The sequence below is a fragment of the Entelurus aequoreus genome, linkage group LG08, assembly GCF_033978785.1.
Source record: "Entelurus aequoreus isolate RoL-2023_Sb linkage group LG08, RoL_Eaeq_v1.1, whole genome shotgun sequence".
Classification (NCBI taxonomy): Eukaryota; Metazoa; Chordata; class Actinopteri; order Syngnathiformes; family Syngnathidae; genus Entelurus; species Entelurus aequoreus.
This window is the reverse complement of record NC_084738.1, coordinates 72,269,552-72,297,051: the sequence shown is the minus strand read 5'-3', so window position 1 is coordinate 72,297,051 and position 27,500 is coordinate 72,269,552. Positions and strand designations below refer to the sequence as shown.

Here is a 27,500-nt window from a genome sequence, read left to right as displayed (position 1 = left end):
TCGTGACGTAACGAATTTGACCCGGCGGAAGTTCTAGACATATGCTAAATATTTTGCGAAACGAGTTTGACCCGGCGAAAATTATAGACATGCGATAATAAAATTAATATTTTGCGAAACGAATTTGATCCGGCGTCAATAATGAACCAGCGATAAGGGCAAGCATGCGTTAATTATTTTGAGAAACGAGTTTGACCCGGCAGTAATTCTAGACGTGCCAATACTATATTCCCTGCGCCAATTCAAGGAAATACGGTATTTTATTACAGCATTTGGAAAGCCTGTAGTTGATTTTTATTATGTAAATGTTATATTTTTATGATAGCAGGGGCCCGCCATTCAAAACTAGGCTGCTGCATTACTAATGTTTAATGTAACTATAGCTGAAAAAATAGTACAATAGCAATAGGAGAGACTATTCATCCCTGAACACCATGGAGTTCATGTAGGCTTAATGATGCACTTACATTATTATATCAACTATCAGAGACAGAAACTCTTCATTTAACAGAATGTCCTTTTTTGCTGCTTCAACACAGCTCAATCAACACAGAAAAAGGTCAAGTGAAATAACAGACAGACAGGGCTTTGCTGTCCGTAACACACACACACCGCGAAATGAGCTAACGTTACGCTAAAAGCGAATTAGCCTTCACCTCAAGCCAGGACTGCGAGCGAGCTGAGCTGCCGTATATGTTTCTAGAAGGTCAACGGGCTCATAGTGATGTTACTAGTAGTTGACTGGGAGGTGTTTGTTAGCATTTGGGGAGAGTCCGCTGCCTGATGATTACCTGCTAAACACCTACCTGCTCGACATTCATGAAGTTTGCTTCTTTGATGAATTTATTATGGCTCTACTGAAAATGTGAGGGTGAAAAGTATACATACAGCAATGTTAATATTTTATGACATTTTTCAGTTGTAAAATCCACGGTTGTTTTTACAATTTAATTTGAATGTAGTTGCTGATATCGGAGCGATATCACAATGGTGAAGCTTGTGCTACTTTTCCTTCATCTTGTGTTGTTGTTGTTGTTGTTGTTGTTCCAGAGCTGGCCCGGGAGTTGGACTTCTCGGTGGAGGAGATCAATCTGATCCGGGTGGAGAACCCAGACTCCCTGACTGGGCAGAGCTTCACGCTGCTCAAGCGTTGGGTGCACAGAGACGCTCAACACGCCACAAGTCAGTCACGCCTTCCCGCCTTCCAAGATGGCCGCCGCGCTAACACGCTAACCGTCTGCCGTCTCCTCCCCAGCGGACATTTTAACGGCGGTGCTGAATAAGATCAATCGCTTGGATATTGTGACTTTGCTGGAAGGGCCCATATTTGACTACGGTAACATTTCAGGCACACGCTGCTTTGCCGATGATATCGCAGTATTCCCGGATCAGTCCGATGGTAAATTGTAGTCGCTTTTAGCCTCTCTCTCTCTCTCTCTTTCTTTGGTCTCTAACTTCGCCTCTTTGGTCTCTACCTTCACCTCTTTGGTCTCTACCTTCGCCTCACCCGCTCTCTCTCAGCCGGACTCGTTAGCGCTGACACGGCCAATCACGCTTGACCCCGCCCAACTCTAGCCTTTTGCTACTTTTCACCTTCAAAACCGCTAACTTGTTGTTGTTGTTGTGTGAATGCCGAAGAGCCGAAGCTGACCTTGACGTGCTAACAGTTAGCATGTTGGCCAGATAAGTAACAAAGCAAAATGAGCTTCAAAAGCTAGCGCGAGAGCATGCTAACAATAGCATGCTTACAGTTAGCATTAGTGAAATACCAAACTATATGACACAGAGGTGTATACTTGTTAGGTTAGTCAAAAAATGAGCTTAAAAAAGCTAGCATGCTATTGTTAGCATGCGTCAAGTACCAAAATATGACTCTGGCGTTTACTTACAAAATTAGCTATAAAGTTAGCCTATTAATGTTAGCATGCTTACAGTTAGCATTAGTGAAATACCAAACTATATGACACTGAGGCGTATACCTGTTAGGTTAGTCAAAAAATGAGCTTAAAAAAGCTAGCATGCTATTGTTAGCATGCGTCAAGTACCAAAATATGACTCTGGCGTTTACTTACAAAATTAGCTATAAAGCTAGCCTATTAATGTTAGCATGCTTACAGTTAGCATTAGTGAAATACCAAACTATATGACACAGAGGTGTATACCTGTTAGGTTAGTCAAAAAATGAGCTTAAAAAAGCTAGCATGCTATTGTTAGCATGCGTCAAGTACCAAAATATGACTCTGGCGTTTACTTACAAAATTAGCTATAAAGCTAGCCTATTAATGTTAGCATGCTTACAGTTAGCATTAGTGAAATACCAAACTATATGACACTGAGGTGTATACCTGTTAGGTTAGTCAAAAAATGAGCTTAAAAAAGCTAGCATGCTATTGTTAGCATGCGTCAAGTACCAAAATATGACTCTGGCGTTTACTTACAAAATTAGCTATAAAGCTAGCCTATTAATGTTAGCATGCTTACAGTTAGCATTAGTGAAATACCAAACTATATGACACTGAGGTGTATACCTGTTAGGTTAGTCAAAAAATGAGCTTAAAAAAGCTAGCATGCTATTGTTAGCATGCGTCAAGTACCAAAATATGACTCTGGCGTTTACTTACAAAATTAGCTATAAAGCTAGCCTATTAATGTTAGCATGCTTACAGTTAGCATTAGTGAAATACCAAACTATATGACACTGAGGTGTATACCTGTTAGGTTAGTCAAAAAATGAGCTTAAAAAAGCTAGCATGCTATTGTTAGCATGCGTCAAGTACCAAAATATGACTCTGGCGTTTACTTACAAAATTAGCTATAAAGCTAGCCTATTAATGTTAGCATGCTTACAGTTAGCATTAGTGAAATACCAAACTCTATGAGACTATATGATACCTGTTAAATTAGCTATAAAAGAAAGCCAGCGTGCTAATGTTAGCATGCTAAAATACAGACTGTAGCATGTGTCGAGTACCAAAATGTATTACTCTGCCATGTACACCTAAAAAGAGTGTTGAAAGTCCTAGCATAGTAACGTTAGCATACATCAAGTACCAAAATAGGACTAGTGTATATCTCTAAAATTAACTAAAAAAAAAGCTAGCCTTTTAACTTTAGCATGCTAACAGGTAGCATTGGCCAAGTAAGAAAATATGAGGTGATTACCTGTTAAATCTAAATAAAAACAATTGTGCTGCAGGCCATTAAAATAATTAGCTTTAACGCATTTTTTTTTTTTTTTTTAATCAGATTCTTTCTACTTTTAGCCTAAATCAAGCATTTCTCAAGCTAGCACGGCTAACACAAATGTTCACAGCACAAAGGAATGTCAGTGTTATTCCAATATTTCAAACTTCCGCTATTTGGAATGTGCTAGCTCGATGCTAATTTGCATGGACTACGCCATAGGCATGTTACCAATTAGCATTAGCGCTTTTACATGGCGATTTCGACACCTTCAAATGCGGTAATAAGAACCACTGCTGAGATGCACGTTGCAATCAGTGCATAATAAGTGCAATACTTACAGTATTGACACTTTGTAGGACGCGACACAAGACAAAGGTGAGGATTCTTTACGTGTCGCGCTGTAAATACTCGGACTTTTTAGTGATTTCCTTTTGTTTTGTTGTGTTGTGTAACATGTTTATGGTGTGTGGGTCACAGCGCTGCTTGATGGCGCTTTCTGCTTCATCTGCTTTGCTGTTGATTTCCTTCTGCCTTTCTCTCTTCCCTCTGTCAGTAACAAGCTTCCACCGCTGACTTACACTGACACCCGTCACACGCCATATTGAACAATTCAAAAAAAGATGTTCGCTTTTACGGTAAAAAAAAAACAACACCAAAAAAAACGGGCAGCTCAGGCGTCAGTATTTTACTGTAAAATGACATTAGCTTACAGTTCAAACATTTTTAAATACATTTAATTGCAAAAACAATTAGAGATTTTACAGTAAAAAAAATGTTTTATTTAGATTAAATCTCAATGTAATTTAATTATATTTGACTGTAAAAAAAAAAAGGTTTTACAATAAAAATTAAATGACATTTATTTTTATTTAATTTTAAAGTTCAAATAAAAGTGTTTCCTTCACACTGTAAAACTGCCTGTAGATTTTACAATAAAAACAAAATGCCAAAAATGTATCAAAAACATACAAATGTTAGTTTTTTCATTTACAGTAATGTACTGTAAAAACTAACATAGATTTGTATAGTAAAAACGATTCATATATATTTTAAACTACATTTCAACAACAACCGCAGATTTTACGATAAAAAAAATGTTTTATTTAGATTTAATTAAATTTTACCGTAAAAACAACCATAATTATTACGCTAAAAAAAAAGCGTCGATTTTACAACTGAAAAATGTCATATCATTTGCAAGAATTTGATCATAAAAATAAAATTTGTACCATTTTTTTATTTACAATAATGTACTGTAAAACAAGCCGAGATTTTACGATAAAAATGTTTTGATTTGAATTACATTTGACTTCATTTCAAAGTTAAAATGAAATTAATTCACGCTGTAAAACTGGCTGAAGATTTTACAATAAAAACAAAATGCCAGAAATGTATCATAAAAATAAGTGTTCGTTTTTTCATTGACGCTAATATACTGTAAAAAAACAAACATAGATTTGTATAGTAAAAAAAATATTCATATATATTTTAAACTCCATTTCAACAACACCTGCAGATGTTACAATTAAAAAAATGTTTTATTCAGATTTAATTAAATTTGACTGTAAAAACAACCGTAGATTTTACAAAAACAATTTTTTATTACAGTTTAATTTGAAAAACAACCGTAGATTTTACAACTGAAAAATGGCATATCATTTGCAAGAATTTTATCAGAAAAATAAATGATGTACCGTTTTTTTTTATTTACAATAATGTACTGTAAAACAACCCTAGATTTTACAGTATAAAACATTTTTTATTTACATTTCAAAAAGAACCGTGGCTAATTGTGTATTTTTATTTAAATTAAAATGATATTTTACAGTAAAAACAATTGTAGATTTTACGTTAAAATATGTTTTGTTTAAGTTACATTTTTAAAACAACCAATCAAAATGTTTTCATTTACCAAAAACATTTTTTAAATTGCAGATCAGTTGCTAGAATTGAAAACAGTTTTTCCATTTACAGTAATGTACTGTAAAAACAAACATAGATTTGTATAGTAAAAACGATTCATATATATTTTAAACTACATTTCAACAACAACCGCAGATTTTACGATAAAAAAAATGTTTTATGTAGATTTAATAAAATTTTACTGTAAAAACAACCATAATTATTACGCTAAAAAAAAGCGTAGATTTTACAACTGAAAAATGTCATATCATTTGCAAAACTTTGATCATAAAAATAAAATTTGTACCATTTTTTTATTTACAATAATGTACTGTAAAACAAGCCGAGATTTTACAATAAAAATGTTTTGATTTGAATTACATTTGACTTCATTTCAAAGTTAAAATGAAATGAATCCACGCTGTAAAACTGGCTGAAGATTTTACAATAAAAACAAAATGCCAGAAATGTATCATAAAAATAAGTGTTCGTTTTTTCATTGACGCTAATATACTGTAAAAAAACAAACATAGATTTGTATAGTAAAAAAAATATTCATATATATTTTAAACTCCATTTCAACACCTGCAGATGTTACAGTTAAAAAAATGTTTTATTCAGATTTAATTAAATTTGACTGTAAAAACAACCGTAGATTTTACAAAAACAATTTTTTATTACAGTTTAATTTGAAAAACAACCGTAGATTTTACAACTGAAAAATGGCATATCATTTGCAAGAATTTTATCAGAAAAATAAATGATGTACCGTTTTTTTTTATTTACAATAATGTACTGTAAAACAACCCTAGATTTTACAGTATAAAACATTTTTTATTTACATTTCAAAAAGAACCGTGGCTAATTGTGTATTTTTATTTAAATTAAAATGATATTTTACAGTAAAAACAATTGTAGATTTTACGTTAAAATATGTTTTGTTTAAGTTACATTTTTAAAACAACCAATCAAAATGTTTTCATTTACCAAAAACATTTTTTAAATTGCAGATCAGTTGCTAGAATTGAAAACAGTTTTTCCATTTACAGTAATGTACTGTAAAAACAAACATAGATTTGTATAGTAAAAACGATTCATATATATTTTAAACTACATTTCAACAACAACCGCAGATTTTACGATAAAAAAAATGTTTTATGTAGATTTAATAAAATTTTACTGTAAAAACAACCATAATTATTACGCTAAAAAAAAGCGTAGATTTTACAACTGAAAAATGTCATATCATTTGCAAAACTTTGATCATAAAAATAAAATTTGTACCATTTTTTTATTTACAATAATGTACTGTAAAACAAGCCGAGATTTTACAATAAAAATGTTTTGATTTGAATTACATTTGACTTCATTTCAAAGTTAAAATGAAATGAATCCACGCTGTAAAACTGGCTGAAGATTTTACAATAAAAACAAAATGCCAGAAATGTATCATAAAAATAAGTGTTCGTTTTTTCATTGACGCTAATATACTGTAAAAAAACAAACATAGATTTGTATAGTAAAAAAAATATTCATATATATTTTAAACTCCATTTCAACACCTGCAGATGTTACAGTTAAAAAAATGTTTTATTCAGATTTAATTAAATTTGACTGTAAAAACAACCGTAGATTTTACAAAAACAATTTTTTATTACAGTTTAATTTGAAAAACAACCGTAGATTTTACAACTGAAAAATGGCATATCATTTGCAAGAATTTTATCAGAAAAATAAATGATGTACCGTTTTTTTTTATTTACAATAATGTACTGTAAAACAACCCTAGATTTTACAGTATAAAACATTTTTTATTTACATTTCAAAAAGAACCGTGGCTAATTGTGTATTTTTATTTAAATTAAAATGATATTTTACAGTAAAAACAATTGTAGATTTTACGTTAAAATATGTTTTGTTTAAGTTACATTTTTAAAAAATGTTTTCATTTACCAAAAACATTTTTTAAATTGCAGATCAGTTGCTTGAATCTTCCATTTACAGTATTGCACTGTAAAAACATATTTTCAAGTAACAAAACTTCTATATACATTTTAATAGCAACTGCAGATTTTAATGATTCAAATTAAACTCAATTTAATTTGACTGTAAAACAACCCTAGAAGTACGGTTAAAATATATACATATATTTTAAATTGAATTTTACAAACAATTGCACATTTTATTATACATAATTTTTTGATCATTACATTTAAATTCATCGTATTTAATTGTAAAGTTAAACATTTTTCTCTATTTACAGTAAAATTATTACAATTTTACAATTAAAAAAATTGTCAGATCAGTCGCCAGAATGTGATCATAAAAATCAAAGTGGTATTGTTTTTGTAGTTTACAGTAATGCACTGTAAATCAACTCTAGACTTGTCACTATTTTTATTACATTTATTACAATAGATTATTTGGTAAATCCTTTTTTTTATGAATTGAAGTTTTACAGTAAAAATAACTGTTGATTTTAGGGTAAAAAAAATTGTTTTGGAAACAAATATTACAATAAAAAAAATGTTTATTGAATTGACATTAAAATAATGTGATTTAATTTGAAAGTCAAAATAAAAGTGATATTTACAGTAATACGCTGTAAACATGGCGGTAGATTTGACACAAAAACACCAACCTGGAAGTAAAGTTGACAGAATTTTACCGTTAAAAATAACATTTTTCACCTTACAGTAATTCTATTAGAAACTATTTTACAGTAATTATATTAAAACTATTTTACATTTTACAGTAATTCTATTAAAAACTATTTTACAGTAATTCTATTAGAAACTATTTTACAGTAATTATATTAAAACTATTTTACATTTTACAGTAATTCTATTAAAAACTATTTTACAGTAATTATATTAAAACTATCCTACTTTTTACAGTAATTCTATTGAAACTATCCTACATTTTACAGTAATTCTATTAAAACAATTTTAACATTTTACAGTAATTTTATTAAAACTATCCTACATTTGACAGTAATTCTATTAATAACTATTTTAACATTTTACAGTAATTCTATTAAAAACTATTCTACATTTTACAGTAATTCTATTAAAACTGCCCTACATTTTACAGTAATTCTAAATAAAACTATCCTACATTTTACAGTAATTTTATTTAACCTATCCTACATTTTACAGTAATGTTATTAAAACTATATTAACATTTTACAGTAATTCTATTAAAACCATCCTACATTTTACAGTAATTCAATTAAAACTATTTTAACATTTTACAGTAATTCAATTTAAAATTATCCTACATTTTACAGTAATTCTGTTGAAACTATTTTAACATTTTACAGTAATTATATTAAAGTTATTTTAACATTTTACAGTAATTCTATTCAAACTATCCTACATTTTACAGTGATTCTATTAAAATTATTTTAATATTTTACAGTAATTCTATTCAAACTATCCTACATTTTACAGTAATTCTATAAAAATGATTTTAATATTTTACAGTAATTTTATTAAAACTATTTTAACATTTTACAGTAATTCTATAAAAATGATTTTAATATTTTACAGTAATTCTACTCAAACTATCCTACATTTTACAGTAATTCTATAAAAAATATTTTAATATTTTACAGTCATTTTATTAAAACTATTTTAACATTTTACAGTAATTCTATTAAAACTATTTTAGCATTTTACAGTAATTCTATAAAAAATATTTTAATATTTTACAGTAATTCTATTCAAACTATCCTACATTTTACAGTAATTCTATAAAAATGATTTTAATATTTTACAGTCATTTTATTAAAACTATTTTAACATTTTACAGTAATTCTATTAAAACTATTTTAACATTTTACAGTAATTCTATAAAAATGATTTTAATATTTTACAGTAATTCTACTCAAACTATCCTACATTTTACAGTAATTCTATAAAAAATATTTTAATATTTTACAGTCATTTTATTAAAACTATTTTAACATTTTACAGTAATTCTATTAAAACTATTTTAACATTTTACAGTAATTCTATAAAAAATATTTTAATATTTTACAGTAATTCTATTCAAACTATCTTACATTTTACAGTAATTCTATAAAAAATGATTTTAATATTTTACAGTAATTTTATTAAAACTATTTTAACATTTTACAGTAATTCTATAAAAATGATTTTAATATTTTACAGTAATTCTATAAAAACTATTTTAGTATTTTACAGTAATTCTATAAAAATTATTTTAATATTTTACAGTAATTCTACTCAAACTATCCTACATTTTACAGTAATTCCATAAAAAATATTTTAATATTTTACAGTCATTTTATTAAAACTATTTTAACATTTTACAGTAATTCTATTAAAACTATTTTATCATTTTACAGTAATTCTATAAAAATGATTTTAATATTTTACAGTAATTCTACTCAAACTATCCTACATTTTACAGTAATTCTATAAAAAATATTTTAATATTTTACAGTCATTTTATTAAAACTATTTTAACATTTTACAGTAATTCTATTAAAACTATTTTAACATTTTACAGTAATTCTATAAAAAATATTTTAATATTTTGCAGTAATTCTATTCAAACTATCTTACATTTTACAGTAATTCTATAAAAATGATTTTAATATTTTACAGTAATTTTATTAAAACTATTTTAACATTTTACAGTAATTCTATAAAAATGATTTTAATATTTTACAGTAATTTTATTAAAACTATTTTAACATTTTACAGTAATTCTATAAAAATTATTTTAATATTTTACAGTAATTCTACTCAAACTATCCTACATTTTACAGTAATTCCATAAAAAATATTTTAATATTTTACAGTCATTTTATTAAAACTATTTTAACATTTTACAGTAATTCTATTAAAACTATTTTAGCATTTTACAGTAATTCTATAAAAAATATTTTAATATTTTACAGTAATTATATTCAAACTATCCTACATTTTACAGTAATTCTATAAAATGATTTTAATATTTTACAGTCATTTTATTAAAACTATTTTAACATTTTACAGTAATTCTATTAAAACTATTTTAATATTTTACAGTAATTCTATAAAAATTATTTTAATATTTTACAGTAATTCTATTCAAACTATCCTACATTTTACAGTAATTCTATAAAAATTATTTTAATATTTTACATTAATTTTATTAAAACTATTTTAACATTTTACAGTAATTCTATTAAAACAATTTTAACATTTTACAGTAATTCTATAAAAAATATTTTAATATTTTACAGTAATTCTATTCAAACTATCCTACATACTACAGTTATTCTATAAAAATTATTTTAATATTTTACAGTAATTTTATTAAAACTATTTTAACATTTTACAGTAATTCTATGAAAATGATTTTAATATTTTACAGTAATTCTATAAAAATTATTTTAATATTTTACAGTAATTCTATAAAACTATTTTAATATTTTACAGTAATTCTATTCAAACTATCCTACATTTTACAGTAATTGTATAAAACATATTTTAATATTTTACAGTAATTTTATTAAAACTATTTTAACATTTTACAGTAATTCTATTAAAACTATTTTAACATTTTACAGTAATTCTATAAAAATTATTTTAATATTTTACAGTAATTCTATTCAAACTATCCTACATTTTACAGTAATTCTATAAAAATTATTTTAATATTTTACAGTAAATTTATTAAAACTATTTCAACATTTTACAGTAATTCTATAAAAACTATTTTAATATTTTACAGTAATTCTATAAAAACGATTTTAATATTTTACAGTAATTCTATTCAAACTATCTTACATTTTACAGTAATTCTATAAAAATGATTTTAATATTTTACAGTAATTTTATTAAAACTATTTTAACATTTTACAGTAATTCTATAAAAATGATTTTAATATTTTACAGTAATTCTATAAAAACTATTTTAATATTTTACAGTAATTCTATAAAAATTATTTTTAATATTTTACAGTAATTCTATTCAAACTATCCTACATTTTACAGTAATTCTATAAAAAATATTTTAATATTTTACAGTAATTTTATTAAAACTATTTTAACATTTTACAGTAATACTATAACAAAATATTTTAATATTTTACAGTAATTCTATAAAACTATTTTAATATTTTACAGTAATTCTATAAAAAATATTTTAATATTTTACAGTAATTCTATTCAAACTATCCTACATTTTGCAGTAATTCTATAAAAAATATTTTAATATTTTACAGTAATTCTATAAAAAATATTTTAATATTTTACAGTAATTCTATAAAAATATTTTAATATTTTACAGTAATTCTATTCAATCTATCCTACATTTTACAGCAACATTCTGCCAACTTCTTTTTTACCGTAAAATCTACACGTTTTTTTTTTGTCCAGTTATTCTTTGGTCTGGAATTGCCTGTGTGTGTGTGTGTGTGTGTGTGTGTGTGTGTGTGTGTGTGTGTGTGTGTGTGTGTGTGTGTGTGTGTGTGTGTGTGTGTGTGTGTGTGTGTGTGTGTGTGTGTGTGTGTGTGTGTGTGTGTGTGCGTGTGTGTGTCAAAACGGTGTCGCATGTTCAGCATACTAACTCCTCCTCTAACGGGGGGCGGGGCCTCGTCAACTGCAAGGCCACGCCCCCGGCGTGTGCAAAGAAGTCATCTCCTCGCTTCCTCCCGAGAAGAGCGGCCCTCCTCCTAGCTCCTCCTCCTCCTCCTCCTCTTCCTCCTCCTCCTCCTCCTCCGACTAAGAAGCCTCATCCAACATGGCCGCCCATCCAGCCTCCTCCTCCATGCCTCCGTGGGCGAGCGTTCACCACCATGTTGTGCCAAAGACTCATCACATTTGCAGGAAGTAGCTGCTTACTTCCACTTCCTGTTTGTCATTAACATCTTTTGGTTTCTTCTTCTCTGCTGCAAAAAGCTCTTAGAGCTCCCACACTCCACCCCTGTCCCCAAACGCCTCACACTAACGCCCCGCCCCTCCCTAGCCCCGCCTCTTCTTCCTCTCCTCCCCTGTCCTGCTTTTTTTTCTCCCCCCCTCCTTCGCCCCCCTCCGCCTTCCGCTTCCCGTCGCCCCCGGCAACGCCCCCCGTCTACCTGCTCCCCGTGGCCCCCGTCCTCCCTCACCTGGGCGACCTCCCTTACTCCCCCCCGCCACACCTCCACCTGCTGTCGCCGCCTCCCCCTTTCTCCTCGCCGCTCCCTCTCTCTCCTCCTCCTCTTTCTCGCCCCGCCTCCCCCCTCCCCCCCGGCATCCCCGCTCACTTCAGGCGAGACCCTTCTGTCCCCGAGGTCTACCTTTAACATCTAATAGAGCTAACGGCGCTAACGTCAAGTGACACCCACCAACCTGCAAATCAAGTTCTTGTGGGAAATTGTTGTTTTGTTGCATTTGATTTGTGTCGTGAGCTTCAAACTTTCACCAAAAAACTTCAACTTGGGGCCAAAAATGTCAACTGAGACTTAAGTGCTTTTATTTCCAGTCAAAGAAATGTTGTAAGTTCAGAGGAAAAACATTCCAAAAAGTATGTTTCAATCAGAATTTTTCCAAAAGTAATATTTTTTTTTCTCTAGGAAGGAGGAAGGTTGAAAACTTAAAAGAATTAAATTTGAAAAAAGTTGTATGACGTCAAGAATGAAATCGGATTTTTTTTTTTTTTTAAATCATTTTACAAGAATTAAGTCCTTTATTTTTAGAGAACACGTTGAATTTATGGGAAGAAATATGTTTGTAACTTAAGACGATAAAATTGCACATTTTTTTAAACAATGTTGTATCATTTCATGAATTAAGTTAAGTATTTTAAGATTTTTTTCCATAATTTTAAGGGTAACAAAGGTCATTTTAAAATCATTTTTAGGAAGCCAATTGTAATTTTGGAGGGTAAAGTTGTTCACCTGATAGAATAAAATTGCATTTTTTTTTTTTAATTAAGTTGAAACAAGAAGTGAGTCATATTTTCCCCGAAAATATGTTTTTAGCATATTTTTTCAATAATTAATATTTTTTTAGAAAACAAATTGTATTTTCGGAGGAAGGATGTCAACTTAAGATAATTATATTGCATTTTATTTAAAGAAAAAAAACAACTAAATAATTTTGAGAATTAAGTGAGATTTGTTTTTTTATTTGAGAAGAATTAAGTCCTTTATTTTTACAGCGCAAGTTGAATTTATGAAATGCAAAGTTTGTATTATTTAATAGAATAAAATTGCACATTTAAAAAAAAAAAAAGTCATGTAATTTCAAGAATTAAGTCAAATATTTTAAAAATGTTTTCATAATTTTAGGGGGAAAAGGTCATTCTAGAAGAATAAAGTCCTCTATTTTTTCACAAAACAACTTTTGTTTTTGGAGAGTTAAGTTGTAAACTTTTGTAAACCGATTAGGTTTTTTTTGTAAGTAATTTTGCAAGAAATAAATCCTTTATTTTTATAGAGGAAGTTGAATTTAAGAAAATTAAAGTTTTTATAACTTAAGAGAATTAAGTAATTTTAAGAATTAAGTCAAATATATTTTTTTAGAATTTTAAGGGGGAAAAACAGTAATTTTAGAAGATTTTTTTTATTTTTTATTTTTTTCAGAAAACAAGTTGTATTTTTGAAGGGTAGAGTTGTAAACTTTGATTGAATTAAGTGCATATTGTTTTAATGTAAGTATTAATCAGATTATTTTTAAACTAATTGTACAAGAATTAAGTCATTTATTTTTAGAGAACACGTTGAATTTATGGGAAGAAATATGTTTGTAACTTAAGACGATAAAATTGCACATTTTTTTAAACAATGTTGTATCATTTCATGAATTAAGTTAAGTATTTTAAGATTTTTTTTCATAATTTTAAGGGTAACAAAGGTCATTTTAAAATCATTTTTAGGAAGCCAGTTGTAATTTTGGAGGGTAAAGTTGTTCACCTGATAAAATAAAATTGCATTTTTTTAAAAAAATTAAGTGGAAACAAGAAGTGAGTCATATTTTCCCCGAAAATATGTTTTTAGCATATTTTTTCAATAATTAATATTTTTTTAGAAAACAAATTGTATTTTTGGAGGAAGGATGTCAACTTAAGAGAATTATATTGCATTTTATTTAAAGAAAAAAAACAACTAAATAATTTTGAGAATTAAGTCAGATTTGTTTTTTTATTTGAGAAGAATTAAGTCCTTTATTTTTAGAGCGCAAGTTGAATTTATGAAATGCAAAGTTTGTATTATTTAATAGAATAAAATTGCACATTTAAAAAAAAAAAAGTCATATAATTTCCAGAATTAAGTCAAATTTTTTTTTTTTAAATTCATAATTTTAGGGGGAAAAGGTCATTCTAGAAGAATAAAGTCCTCTATTTTTTCACAAAACAACTTTTGTTTTTGGAGAGTTAAGTTGTAAACTTTTGTAAACCGATTAGGTTTTTTTTGTAAGTAATTTTGCAAGATTTAAATCCTTTATTTTTAGAGAGGAAGTTGAATTTAAGAAAATGAAAGTTTTTATAACTTAAGAGAATGAAATAATTTTAAGAATTAAGTCAAATATATTTTTTTAGAATTTTAAGGGGGAAAAACAGTAATTTTAGAAGATTTTTTTTATTTTTCATTTTTTTCAGAAAACAAGTTGTATTTTTGGAGGGTAGAGTTGTAAACTTTGATTGAATTAAGTGCATATTGTTTTAATTTAAGTATTAATCAGATTATTTTTAAACTAATTGTACAAGAATTAAGTCATTTATTTTTAGAGAACAAGTTGAATAAAAAAAAAAAAAGGAAACTATAACCTAAGTGAAAGTCAAATATTTTAAACATTTTATTATCATTTTAAAAGAGAAAATTATAATTTTAGAAGAATAAAGTCAAATATTTTTTCAGAAAAAGCTGTATTTTTGGAAGGTAAAGTTGTAAACGTGATTGAATAAAATTGCATATTTTTTTAAAGAAAACATTGTATGGTTTCCAGAATTAAAGTTGAAATGAGAAATAAGTCATACGTTTTACAAAAATATCATTATTTTGCAAGAATAAATATTTTTTAGAAAGCAATTTGTAGTTTTGGAAGAAAGTTGTAAACTTTAGAGAATTAAATTGCATATACATTTTATAACTTTGAGAATTTATTTAGATTTTTCTTTTTCTTTTTTTTTAATGAAAAAAGTAATTTTAGCAGAATTAAGTCCTTTATTTTTTATTTATGTAAGGTAACATTTTACAACTGAGGAGAATGAAATTTCACATTAAAAAAAAGTTCAAGTCTAAGTAAATTTAAGAATTAACTCAAATATTTTTAGGGCTTTTTCTTATCATTTTGAGGGTGAAAAAAAGTCATTTTAGAAGAATGAAGTGCTTTAATTTTTTAAAACAAGTTTTATTTTTGGAGGGTAAAGTTGTATACGTGATAGAATGAAATTGCATATTTTTGTAAGAAAACATTGTATAATTCTTAGAATTAAAATGTGTATAATAACGAGAATCAAGCCATTTTTTTTAGTTAAGTATTTTTGAGAATTAAGTCATTTTTTGGGTAAAAAAATGTGTGTAATTTCAAGAAAAAAAAGAATTTTGTATGAATAATATTTTTTAGAAAACAAATTGTATATTTGGAGCGGTTAAGTTAATAAGTTTAACAGAATTAAATTGCTTTTTTTTTTTTTTAAACTGTATAATAAAAGTTATCATCTTAAGAATTCATTCTTTTTTGTTGTAATGTTTAAGAAAATTCATCATTTAGATAATTAGGATGATTTGAAATAAAAAGTTGTAAAATTTAAAGAAATAAGTAAATTTTTTAAACGAAAAATGTATAATTTTGAGGGAACAAATGTAATATTTTAAGATTTATTTTTTATAAAACAAGTTGCCTATTTGGATTGCAATTTAATTTAAACAATTAAATTGCATAATTTTTAAGAAAACCTTGAATAATTTGAAGACTTAAGTCAAATTATTTTTATTTTAAGAATTAATCATTTTTTGTTGTATATTTTTGAGAATTAAGTAAAAAAAAAAAAAAAAAATGTATCATGTTGATTAGGTTGAATTTTTTAAAAAAAGTTTCAAGAACTAAGTCGAATTTTTAATGAAAAAATAATAATTTTACAGCAATTAAAGTTGTAGCTTTTTTATTTCAGAAAAATGTCATACATTGATTGAAATAAAAAGTAGTAAAAATGGTACTTTGGAGAAAAAAGTGTTAATCTTACGAGGCTTCAAGAGAGAAAAAGTTTTATATTTTGGAAAATGAAGTTTTTGTCATTTTTTGATCAACTTTAACCTTCAAAATGAATTTGAGGGAAAATCAAATTGTAGATTTTCAAGAAAGAAAAATAAAGTACTTTTTCAAGAACACAAACTACTTGGAAGAAAAACAAAGTTTTACATTTCAAAATAAACTTTTCTTGGTAAATAAGTTTGCAACATGAAAGTATGAGTGCAGGATTCTTCCTACATGGTCTGTGGACCATTGTAGTCCACAAGGTTCCAGAAGGAACACCTAGGGTACATGGTCTGTGGACCATTGTAGTCCACAAGGTTCCAGAAGGAACATCTAGGTTACATAGTCTGTGTCACCATGGACCATTGTAGTCCAAAAGGTTCCAAAAGGAACACCTAGGTTACATGGTCTGTGGACCATTGTAGTCCAGAAGGTTCCAGAAAGAACAACTAGGTTACATAGTCTGTGTCGCCATGGACCATTGTAGTCCAGAAGGTTCCAGAAGGAACACCTAGGTTACATGGTCTGTGGACCATTGTAGTCCAGAAGGTTCCATAAGGAACACCTAGGGTACATGGTCTGTGTGGCCATGGACCATTGTAGTCCAGAAGGTTCCAGCAGGAACACCTAGGTAACATGGTCTGTATCGCCATGGACCATTGTAGTCCAGAAGGAACACCTAGGGTAAATGGTCTGTGGGTCTGTGTGGCCATGGACCATTGTAGTCCAGAAGGTTCCAGAAGGAACACCTAGGTAACATGGTCTGTATCGCCATGGACCATTGTAGTCCAGAAGGAACACCTAGGGTAAATGGTCTGTGGGTCTGTGTGGCCATGGACCATTGTAGTCCAGAAGGAACACCTAGGTTACATGGTCTGTGTGGCCATGGACCATTGTAGTCCAGAAGGTTCCAGAAGGAACACCTAGGTTACATGGTCTGTGTGGGAATGGACCATTGTAGTCCAGAAGGTTCCAGAAGGAACACCTAGGTTACATGGTCTGTGTGGGAATGGACCATTGTAGTCCAGAAGGTTCCAGAAGGAACACCTAGGTTACATGGTCTGTGTGGCCATGGACCATTGTAGTCCAGAAGGTTCCAGATGGAACACGTAGGTTACATGGTCTGTGTGGCCATGGACCATTGTAGTCCAGAAGGTTCCAGAAGGAACACCTAGGTTACATGGTCTGTGTGGGAATGGACCATTGTAGTCCAGAAGGTTCCAGAAGGAACACCTAGGTTACATGGTCTGTGTGGCCATGGACCATTGTAGTCCAGAAGGTTCCAGAAGGAACACGTGGGTATTTTCCTCTGCACGAGTGCTCCCTGATGCGCTTCAGTGAACAAGCTCCGCCTCTTTGCTTGTTTTCATTTGGTCACCTCCCACTTTCCTCCCTCCCACCTTCTCATCCTGGCCTTCCACGCTAACCCTGTCCTCCTGCCCCTCCCCCTCCCCCCTCCCCTCAGGGTACCACAATGTAGACCTGGAGCTGCGCCTGAGCTCCGCACCCCCGACCCCCGACGACTCGTTCGGCGAGGGCGGCGCCCGCGTAGCCGTAGTAGCCCCCCCGAGCCCCACCGCCCTCCCCCGGCCTAGCGACCTCTCCCTGGCCCGGACCACCGGCGGGACCCAGACCCTGGCACAGGCACAGGCACAGGCACAGCCCCCCGTAGCACGGGCGGAGGACAGCGGCTTGACGTCCGGCGAGAGCGGCACGTCCGGCGAGTGGGCCGACAACGACAGGCGGGCGGCTCAGCAGCGCAGCGCCAAGATCGAGTTTGAGGGCGCCTACGCCTCGGACCCAGAGACCCGTGACGCCAGGATGGAGGAGGAGGAGGAGGAGGAGGAGATGACGGAGGAGAGGCTGAGGAGTCTCTTGGAGGACATCAAGTTGGAGGAGGAAGGCCTGGAGGACGAGGAGATGACGGAGGAGAAGTTGGACGCCATCCTTCAGCGAGTCCGACAGGCAGAAAAAGATTTGTCTTCACTTCCAGGCTGGAGCGGCGACGCCGCCGTGGTGGACCCCGCCCCCTCTGACCTCGGCCCCGCCTCCCAGGAGGGCAGGTAGGTCTTCCTCCCGACCTCGAGCGGGTGAAGTGTCCTCACCTCGTCTTCTCACGCCAGCCCCGACTCGCTGGAGCAGCCGCCGCCTCGCCAGGACCAGGAGGAGGCGGAGCAGTCGTGCAGGAGGGGAGGAGCCAAGGAGGAAGGAGGCGACAGGTCGGGTCTCAGAGTCCAGGTGAGAGGACGCCACACCCTTTTGACCCCGCCCCCTTTCAAGCGCCTTTCAAATAGAAGTTACGTTTATGAAAGGGAACGTTTTTACAATTTAACAGAATTTACGGTTAGGGTTAGGTTTCGGGTTAGGGTTAGGGTTAGGGTTGGGGTTAAAAAAAATAAAAAAAATTTAAATTGCACTTTTTCAAGAAGAAGTTTCCAGAATGAGGTAAAAAAAAAAAAAAAAAGAACAAATGTGTCAAATTTTGAGGGAAAATAAATTATTTTAGGAAAGTAAAGTCCTTTTTTTAATTATAAACAAATTAGACAATTGTTGATTTTTTGGTAAGGAAAAAAGAGGTATAATTTCAAGAATTAAGTAAAAATGTTCTAAACTAAGTCAGATTTTTTTTTTAAGTTAAAGGAGAATTAAGTACTTTATTTTCAAGTTGGATTTATGAAAGTCAAAGTTTTTACAACTTAGGACAAATAAATTGGGATTTTCTTTTAAAGAAAAATTGTATAATTTCAAAAATTAAGTAACATTTTTCAACAAAAAAATGTGTATGATTTTAAATGTCATTTTAGAAAAGTAAGTTCCTTTATTTATTACAAAACAAATTAGACAAATTGTTTTTTTGGTTGTTGTTTTTTTAAATAAATCATTTCAATGATTAAGTCAGATTTTTTTTTTAAATTAAAGGAGAATTCAGTCCTTTATTTTCAATGAAAGTCAAAGTTTTTAAAATTTAGGAGGAATAAATAGTGATTTTTTTTTTAACAAAAAAATGTATAATTTTAAGAATTAAGTAAGATATTCCAAGAAAAAATGTGTATGATTTTAAAGGTTATTTTAGAAGAGTAAAGTCCTTTATTACAAAACAAATTAGACAATTAAATTGTTTTTTTGTTTTTTGTAAGAAAAAAAAGGTATGATTTCAAAAACTAAGTCAGATTTTTTTTTTAAGTTAAAGGAGAATTAAGTCCTTTATTTTCAAGTTGAATTCATGAAAGTCAAAGTTTTTACAAATTAGGAGAAATAAATAGTGATTTTGTTTTAAAGAAAAATTGTATAACTTCAAAAATTAAGTACAATTTTTCAACCAAAAATTTGTATGATTTTTAAGGTCATTTTAGAAGAGTAAAGTAATTTATTTATTACAAAAAAAATTAGACAAATTATTTTTTTGTTTGTTTTTTTGTAAGGAAAAAAAGAGGTATAATTTCAAGAATTAAGTAAAATAATTCAAGAAAAAACTGTCTATGATTTTAAAGGTTATTTTAGAAGAGTAAAGTCAATTAAATAGTTTTTTGTACCACAAAAAAGGCATAATTTCAAAAACTAAGTCAGATTTTTTTATTTTTTTTTAAGTTAAAGGAGAATTCAGTCCTTTATTTTCAAGTTGAATTTATGAAAGTCAAAGTTTTTACAACTTAGGAGAAATAAATTGTGATTTTGTTTTAAAGAAAAATTGTATAACTTCAAAAATTAAGTAACATTTTTCCCAAAAAAATGTGTATGATTTTAAGGTCATTTTAGAAGACTAAAGTAATTTATTTATAACAAAAAAAATTAGACAAATTATTTTTTTGGTTGTTTTTTGTAAGGAAAAAAGAGGTATAATTTCAAAAAATAAGTCAGATTTTTTTTTTAAACTTAAAGGAGAATTAAATCCTTTATTTTCAAATTTTAAGGAAAAATTGTATAACTTCAAAAATTAAGTAAAATTTGTCAACAAAAAAATGTGTATGATTTTAAAGGTCATTTTAGAAAATTAATTTCCTTTATTTATTACAAAACAAATTAGACAAATTGTTTTTTTTTAAATAAATAATTTCAAGAAATAAGTCAGATTTGGGTTTTTTTAAGTTAAAGGAGAATTAAGTCCTTTATTTTCAATGAAAGTCAAAGTTTTTACAATTTAGGAGGAATAAATAGTGATTTTTTTTAACAAAAAAATGTTATAATTTTAAGAATTAAGTAACATATTCCAAGAAAAAATGTGTATGATTTTAAAGGTTATTTTAGAAGAGTAAATTCCTTTATTACAAAACAAATTAGACAATTAAATTGTTTTTTTGTTTTTTGTATGACAAAAAAGGTATAATTTCAAAAACTAAGTCAGATTTTTTTTTTTAAGTTAAAAGAGAATTAAGTCCTTTATTTTCAAGTTGAATTTATGAAAGTCAAAGTTTTTACAACTTAGGAGAAATAAATAGTGATTTTATTTTAAAGAAAAATTGTATAATTTCAAAAATTAAGTAAAATATTTCAACAAAAAAATGCGTATGATTTTAAATGTAATTTTAGAAAATTAATATCCTTTATTTATTACAAAACAAATTAGACAAACTGTTTTTTTGGTTGTTTTTTTTTTAAATAAATAATTTCAAGAATTAAGTCACTTTTTTTTTTTTGAAGTTAAAGGAGAATTAAGTCCTTTATTTTCAATGAAAGTCAAAGTTTTTACAATTTAGGAGGAATAAATAGTGATTTTTTTTATTAACTAAAAAATGTATAATTTTAAGAATTAAGTAAGATATTCCAAGGAAAATGTGTAGGATTTTAAAGGTTATTTTAGAAGAGTAAAGTCAATTAAATTGTTTTTTGTATGACAAAAAAGGTATAATTTCAAAAACTAAGTCAGATTTTTTTTTTTTTTTAGTTAAAGGAGAATTATGTCCTTTATTTTCAAGTTGAATTTATGAAAGTTAAAGTTTTTACAACTTACGAAAAATAAATTGTGATTTTGTTTTAAAGAAAAATTTTATAATTTCAAAAATTAAGTAAAATATTTCACCAAAAAATGTGTATGATTTTAAAGGTCATTTTAGAAAAGTAAAGTCCTTTATTTATTTATTTATTATAAAACAAATTAGACCCTTTTTTGTTTTCGGGTTTTTTTTTTAAATAAATAATTTAAAGAATTAAGTCAGATTTTTTTTTTTAAGTTAAAGGAGAATTAAGTCCTTTATTTTCAAGTTGAATTTATGAAAGTCAAAGTTTTTGCAACTTAGGAGGAATAAATAATGATTTTTTTTTTTTTTAACAAAAAAATGTTATCATTTTAAGAATTAAGTAAGATATTTCAAGAAAAAATGTGTATGATTTTAAAGGTATTTTTAGAAGAATAAACTCCTTTATTTTTTAGAAAACAAGTTATATTTTTAGAGGGTAAAGTTGTCAAATTGCATATTTCTTTAAGAAAACATTGGATCATTTTGAGAATTTAGTAATTTTTTTAAGAAAAGTGTTGTATAATCAAGAAACAAGTGGACTTTTTTTTTCAAGTTTTGTAGTTTTGAGAATTAAGTCAAATCATACAATTTCAAGAAATTACAAATTTTTAAAGAATAAATTCCTTTATTTATTACAAAATAAATTAGAGAATTAAATTGTTTTTGTTTGTGTTTTAAGAAAAAAAGGGGTATAATTTCAAAAAATTAAGTCAGATTTTTTTTTTAAGTAAAGGAGGATTAAGTCCTTATTTTCAAGTCAAAAGTTTTTACAACTTAACAGAATTAAATTGCACTTTTTAAAGAAGAAGTTTCCAGAATGAGGTAAAAAAAAAAAAAAAAAAAGAACAAATGTGTCAAATTTTGAGGGAAAAAAAATATTTTAGAAGAGTAAAGTCCTTTTTTATTATAAACAAATTAGACAAATTGTTGTTGTTTTTGTAAGGAAAAAAAGGTATAATTTCAAGAATTAAGTAAAATAATTCAATGATTTTAAAGGTTATTTTAGAAGAGTAAAGTCCTTTATTACAAAACAAATTAGACAATTAAATTGTTTTTTGTAAGAAAAAAAGGTATAATTTCAAAAACTAAGTCAGAATTTTTTTTTTAAGTTAAAGGAGAATTAAGTCCTTTATTTTCAAGTTGAATTTATGAAAGTCAAAGTTTTTACAATTTAGGAGAAATAAATTGTGATTTTGTTTTAAAGAAAAATTGTATCATTTCAAAAATTAAGTAAAATATTTCACCAAAAAATGTGTATGATTTTAAAGGTCATTTTAGAAAAGTAAAGTCCTTTATTTATTATAAAACAAATTTTTGTTTCCGGGGGGGTTTTTTAAATAAATAATTTCAATAATTAAGTCTGATTTTTTTTTTTTATTAAAGGAGAATTAAGTCCTTTATTTTCAAGTAGAATTTATGAAAGTTAAAGTTTTTACAACTAAAATATTTTAGGAAAAAAAGATTTATGTTTTTAAAGGTAACATTTTAAAAAAAAAGTATTATTTCAAAAATATTGGGTTGAATTTTAAAGTAAAGAAGTTGTAAAAACTGAAGAATTAAGTCAAATATTTAAAGAAAAAAATGATATGAAATCAAGTTGTATTTTTGAAGGGGAAAGTTGTAAACTTCATAAAATAATATTCCATATTTTTTGGAAGAAAACATTTTATAATCTTAAGAATCAAGTCCAAAAATGTTTAATTAATTGTATTTGTAATTTTCAGGAATAAGTCAAATGTTTTGGTAAAATGTATAATTTTCTTAGTGGGCACAAAATGTCATGGATGATGGTGATGACGATGATGAAGATGATGATGATGATGATGAAGATGAGGATGATTATGAAGATGAGGATGATGATGATGATGAGGAGGAGGAGGGGGAGGAGTCTAGTTCTGAGGAAGAGACCACCGTCACCACCCGAGTCTTTCACAGGCGCCTCATTCTCAAGGTCTGTCTGCTTGTGTGTGTGTGTGTGTGTGTGTGTGTGTGTGTGTGTGTGTGTGTGTGTGTGTGTGTGTGTGTGTGTGTGTGTGTGTGTGTGTGTGTGTGTGTGTGTGTGTGTGTGTGTGTGTGTGTGTGTGTGTGTGTGTGCGTGTGTTTTGATTGATTGATTGAGACTTTTATTAGTAGGTTGCACAGTGAAGTACATATTCCGTACAATTGACCACTAAATGGTAACACCCCAATAAGTTTTTCAACTTGTTTAAGTCGGGGTCCACTTAAATTGATTCATGATACAGATATATACTATCATATATACTATCATCACAATACAGTCATCACACAAGATAATCACATTGAATTATTTACATTATTTACAATCAGGGGTGTGGGGGGGGGGGTATGGACAGCAAGTAGTGGACATAGAGAGAGAGAGAGAGAGAGAGAGAGAGAGAGAGAGAGAGAGAGAGAGAGAGAGAGAGAGAGAGAGAGAGAGAGAGAGAGAGAGAGATCAGAAGGCATAATAAAAAGTATCTGCATTTGATTGTTTACATTTGATTATTATCAATCCAGGGAGGGTGTTAGTTTAGGGTTGTAGCTGCCTGAAGGTGAACTTTTATTGTGGTTTTGAAGGAGGATAGAGATGCCCTTTCTTTTATACCTGTTGGGAGTGCATTCCACATTGATGTGGCATAGAAAGAGAATGAGTTAAGACCTTTGTTAGTTGGGAATCTGGGTTTAATGTGGTTAGTGGAGCTCCCCCTGGTGTTGTGGTTATGGCGGTCATTTACGTTAAGGAAGTAGTTTGACATGTACTCCGGTATCAGGGAGGTGTAGTGGATTTTATAGACTAGGCTCAGTGCAAGTTGTTTAACTCTGTCCTCCACCTTGAGCCAGCCCACTTTAGAGAAGTGGGTAGGAGTGAGGTGTGATCTGGGGTGGAGGTCTAGAAGTAACCTGACTAGCTTGTTCTGGGATGTTTGGAGTTTAGATTTGAGGGTTTTGGAGGTGCTAGGGTACCAGGAGGTGCATGCGTAATGGAAAAAGGCTTGAACGAGAGTTCCCGCCAGAATCCTCAAGGTGCTTTTGTTGACCAGAGAGGAGATTCTGTAGAGAAATCTCGTTTGTTGGTTGACCTTTTTGATTACCTTGGTTGCCATTTTATCACAGGAAAGATTAGCCTCTAGAATGGAACCTAGGTAGGTGACCTCATCTTTCCTGGTGATAACAATGTCACCCACTTTTATAGTGATGTCATTGACTTTCTTAAGGTTGATGTGGGACCCAAACAGGATGGATTCAGTTTTACCCAAGTGGATGGATAGCTTGATAGGTGCAAGTTCTACAGAGTTCCGGACTCAGGATTTTCTCCACCTGTGACTTGTCCTTGTTGGATACCAGCAGGGCAGAGTCATCCGCAAACAAGAACAATTCACAGTCACATGCCGATGACAAGTCGTTTATGTATATTAGGAACAGTAAAGGTCCCAATATACTGCCTTGGGGGACTCCACAGCTCACAGAGAGGGGGGGGGACACGGTGCCGTTCACCTCTACCACCTGTTCCCTCCCCTCCAAGTAAGACTGCATCCAGCTCCATGAGGTTTTGTTAAATCTGATTGCTCTGAGCTTATCCAACAGTATAGCGTGGTTAACGGTGTCAAAGGCCTTGTGAAGGTCCAGCATGACCATGCCGCAGTATTTGCCCGCGTCCACCTCATGTTTGATGTGGTCGCTCACATAGAGAAGGCATGTGTCAGTGGAGTGGTTAGTTCTGAAGTCACATAGAGAAGGCATGTGTCAGTGGAGTGGTTAGTTCTGAAGTCAGATAGAGAAGGCATGTGTCAGTGGAGTGGTTAGTTCTGAAGTCAGATAGAGAAGGCATGTGTCAGTGGAGTGGTTAGTTCTGAAGTCAGATAGAGAAGGCATGTGTCAGTGGAGTGGTTAGTTCTGAAGTCAGATAGAGAAGGCATGTGTCAGTGGAGTGGTTAGTTCTGAAGTCACATAGAGAAGGCATGTGTCAGTGGAGTGGTTAGTTCTGAAGTCACATAGAGAAGACATGTGTCAGTGGAGTGGTTAGTTCTGAAGTCACATAGAGAAGGCATGTGTCAGTGGAGTGGTTAGTTCTGAAGTCACATAGAGAAGACATGTGTCAGTGGAGTGGTTAGTTTTGAAGTCACATAGAGAAGGCATGTGTCAGTGGAGTGGTTAGTTCTGAAGTCAGATAGAGAAGGCATGTGTCAGTGGAGTGGTTAGTTCTGAAGTCAGATAGAGAAGGCATGTGTCAGTGGAGTGGTTAGTTCTGAAGTCACATAGAGAAGGCATGTGTCAGTGGAGTGGTTAGTTCTGAAGTCACATAGAGAAGACATGTGTCAGTGGAGTGGTTAGTTTTGAAGTCACATAGAGAAGGCATGTGTCAGTGGAGTGGTTAGTTCTGAAGTCACATAGAGAAGGCATGTGTCAGTGGAGTGGTTAGTTCTGAAGTCAGATAGGGAAGGCATGTGTCAGTGGAGTGGTTAGTTCTGAAGTCAGATAGAGAAGGCATGTGTCAGTGGAGTGGTTAGTTCTGAAGTCACATAGAGAAGGCATGTGTCAGTGGAGTGGTTAGTTCTGAAGTCACATAGAGAAGGCATGTGTCAGTGGAGTGGTTAGTTCTGAAGTCAGATAGAGAAGACATGTGTCAGTGGAGTGGTTAGTTCTGAAGTCACATAGAGAAGGCATGTGTCAGTGGAGTGGTTAGTTCTGAAGTCACATAGAGAAGGCATGTGTCAGTGGAGTGGTTAGTTCTGAAGTCACATAGAGAAGGCATGTGTCAGTGGAGTGGTTAGTTCTGAAGTCAGATAGAGAAGGCATGTGTCAGTGGAGTGGTTAGTTCTGAAGTCAGATAGAGAAGGCATGTGTCAGTGGAGTGGTTAGTTCTGAAGTCACATAGAGAAGGCATGTGTCAGTGGAGTGGTTAGTTCTGAAGTCAGATAGAGAAGGCATGTGTCAGTGGAGTGGTTAGTTCTGAAGTCAGATAGAGAAGGCATGTGTCAGTGGAGTGGTTAGTTCTGAAGTCACATAGAGAAGGCATGTATCAGTGGAGTGGTTAGTTCTGAAGTCAGGTAGAGAAGGCATGTATCAGTGGAGTGGTTAGTTCTGAAGTCAGATAGAGAAGGCATGGGTCAGTGGAGTGGTTAGTTCTGAAGTCAGGTAGAGAAGGCATGTGTCAGTGGAGTGGTTAGTTCTGAAGTCAGATAGAGAAGGCATGTGTCAGTGGAGTGGTTAGTTCTGAAGTCAGATAGAGAAGGCATGTGTCAGTGGAGTGGTTAGTTCTGAAGTCAGATAGAGAAGGCATGTGTCAGTGGAGTGGTTAGTTCTGAAGTCAGATAGAGAAGGAATGTGTCAGTGGAGTGGTTAGTTCTGAAGTCAGATAGAGAAGGCATGTGTCAGTGGAGTGGTTAGTTCTGAAGTCACATAGAGAAGGCATGTGTCAGTGGAGTGGTTAGTTCTGAAGTCAGATAGAGAAGGCATGTGTCAGTGGAGTGGTTAGTTCTGAAGTCGGATTGGAATTTGTACATGAGTTTATTAGTGGCAAGGTAACTATCCACCTGTTCATAAACTATTTTCTCCATTACTTTGGAAATGGAGCTGAGAATAGAAACAGGTTAGTAGTTGCCAGGTTCCAATTTGCTTCCTTTTTTAAAGAGGGGAGTTACTCTTGCTATCTTGAAATCTTTTGGTACTTGACCTTGTGAAATTGAGAGGTTTATTATGTGCGTGATGATCGGGGCAATGATGGAGGTAGAGTCCCTGAGAAATCTGGAGGGGATGTTGTCAAGGCCGGTGGCCTTGTTTGGGTGGAGCGCGCTCACTTTTTTAAACACCTCATCAGCTGTGACCATTTTTAATTTGAAATCATTGTTGGATACTCCTAGCTTTGTGTAGAAGGCTTTAATGTGTTCTACACCAAAGCCACCAGAGTGGTGGGACAGCTTGTTGACAAGAGTTGCAGCTATGCTGGTGAAAAAGGTGTTAAGTCTGCTAGCTACCTCCATTTTGTCTGTAATGAGGGAGTCACCCTCCTTGATGCTGATGTTGGTGAGTCTGGTTTGAAGTTTCTGGCTGCAACCAGGAAGCTGCTTGTTGAGGATTTTCCTGAGCTCACGTGGCTTATTTGTGTTTTCCTCTATTTTGTCGCTAATGTAATTTTTTTTTAAGGATTTAGTCAGGTTGGTTGTCTTATTTCTTAATTTATTGCATTGTTTTGTGAGAGTTGAAAGGAGTAATTTGAGGTTGTTATTATTGGGTTGTTTATCTACTTCAGTTTTACACTTTT

At 31.0% G+C, this 27,500-nt stretch overlaps 1 protein-coding gene across 1 annotated transcript in view; it reads left to right on the top strand.

The window, feature by feature from the left end:
- The window catches only part of LOC133656276 (ankyrin-3-like), a 148,811-nt gene that overhangs the window by 116,251 nt on the left and 5,060 nt on the right, over window positions 1-27,500 (top strand). The window contains exons 42-46 of the mRNA XM_062057263.1: window positions 1,051-1,182; window positions 1,256-1,399; window positions 17,749-18,346; window positions 18,407-18,521; window positions 23,004-23,189. Of these exons, the coding sequence (XP_061913247.1) occupies window positions 1,051-1,182; window positions 1,256-1,399; window positions 17,749-18,346; window positions 18,407-18,521; window positions 23,004-23,189 (1,175 nt within the window). The remainder of the gene's footprint in view (window positions 1-1,050; window positions 1,183-1,255; window positions 1,400-17,748; window positions 18,347-18,406; window positions 18,522-23,003; window positions 23,190-27,500) is intronic.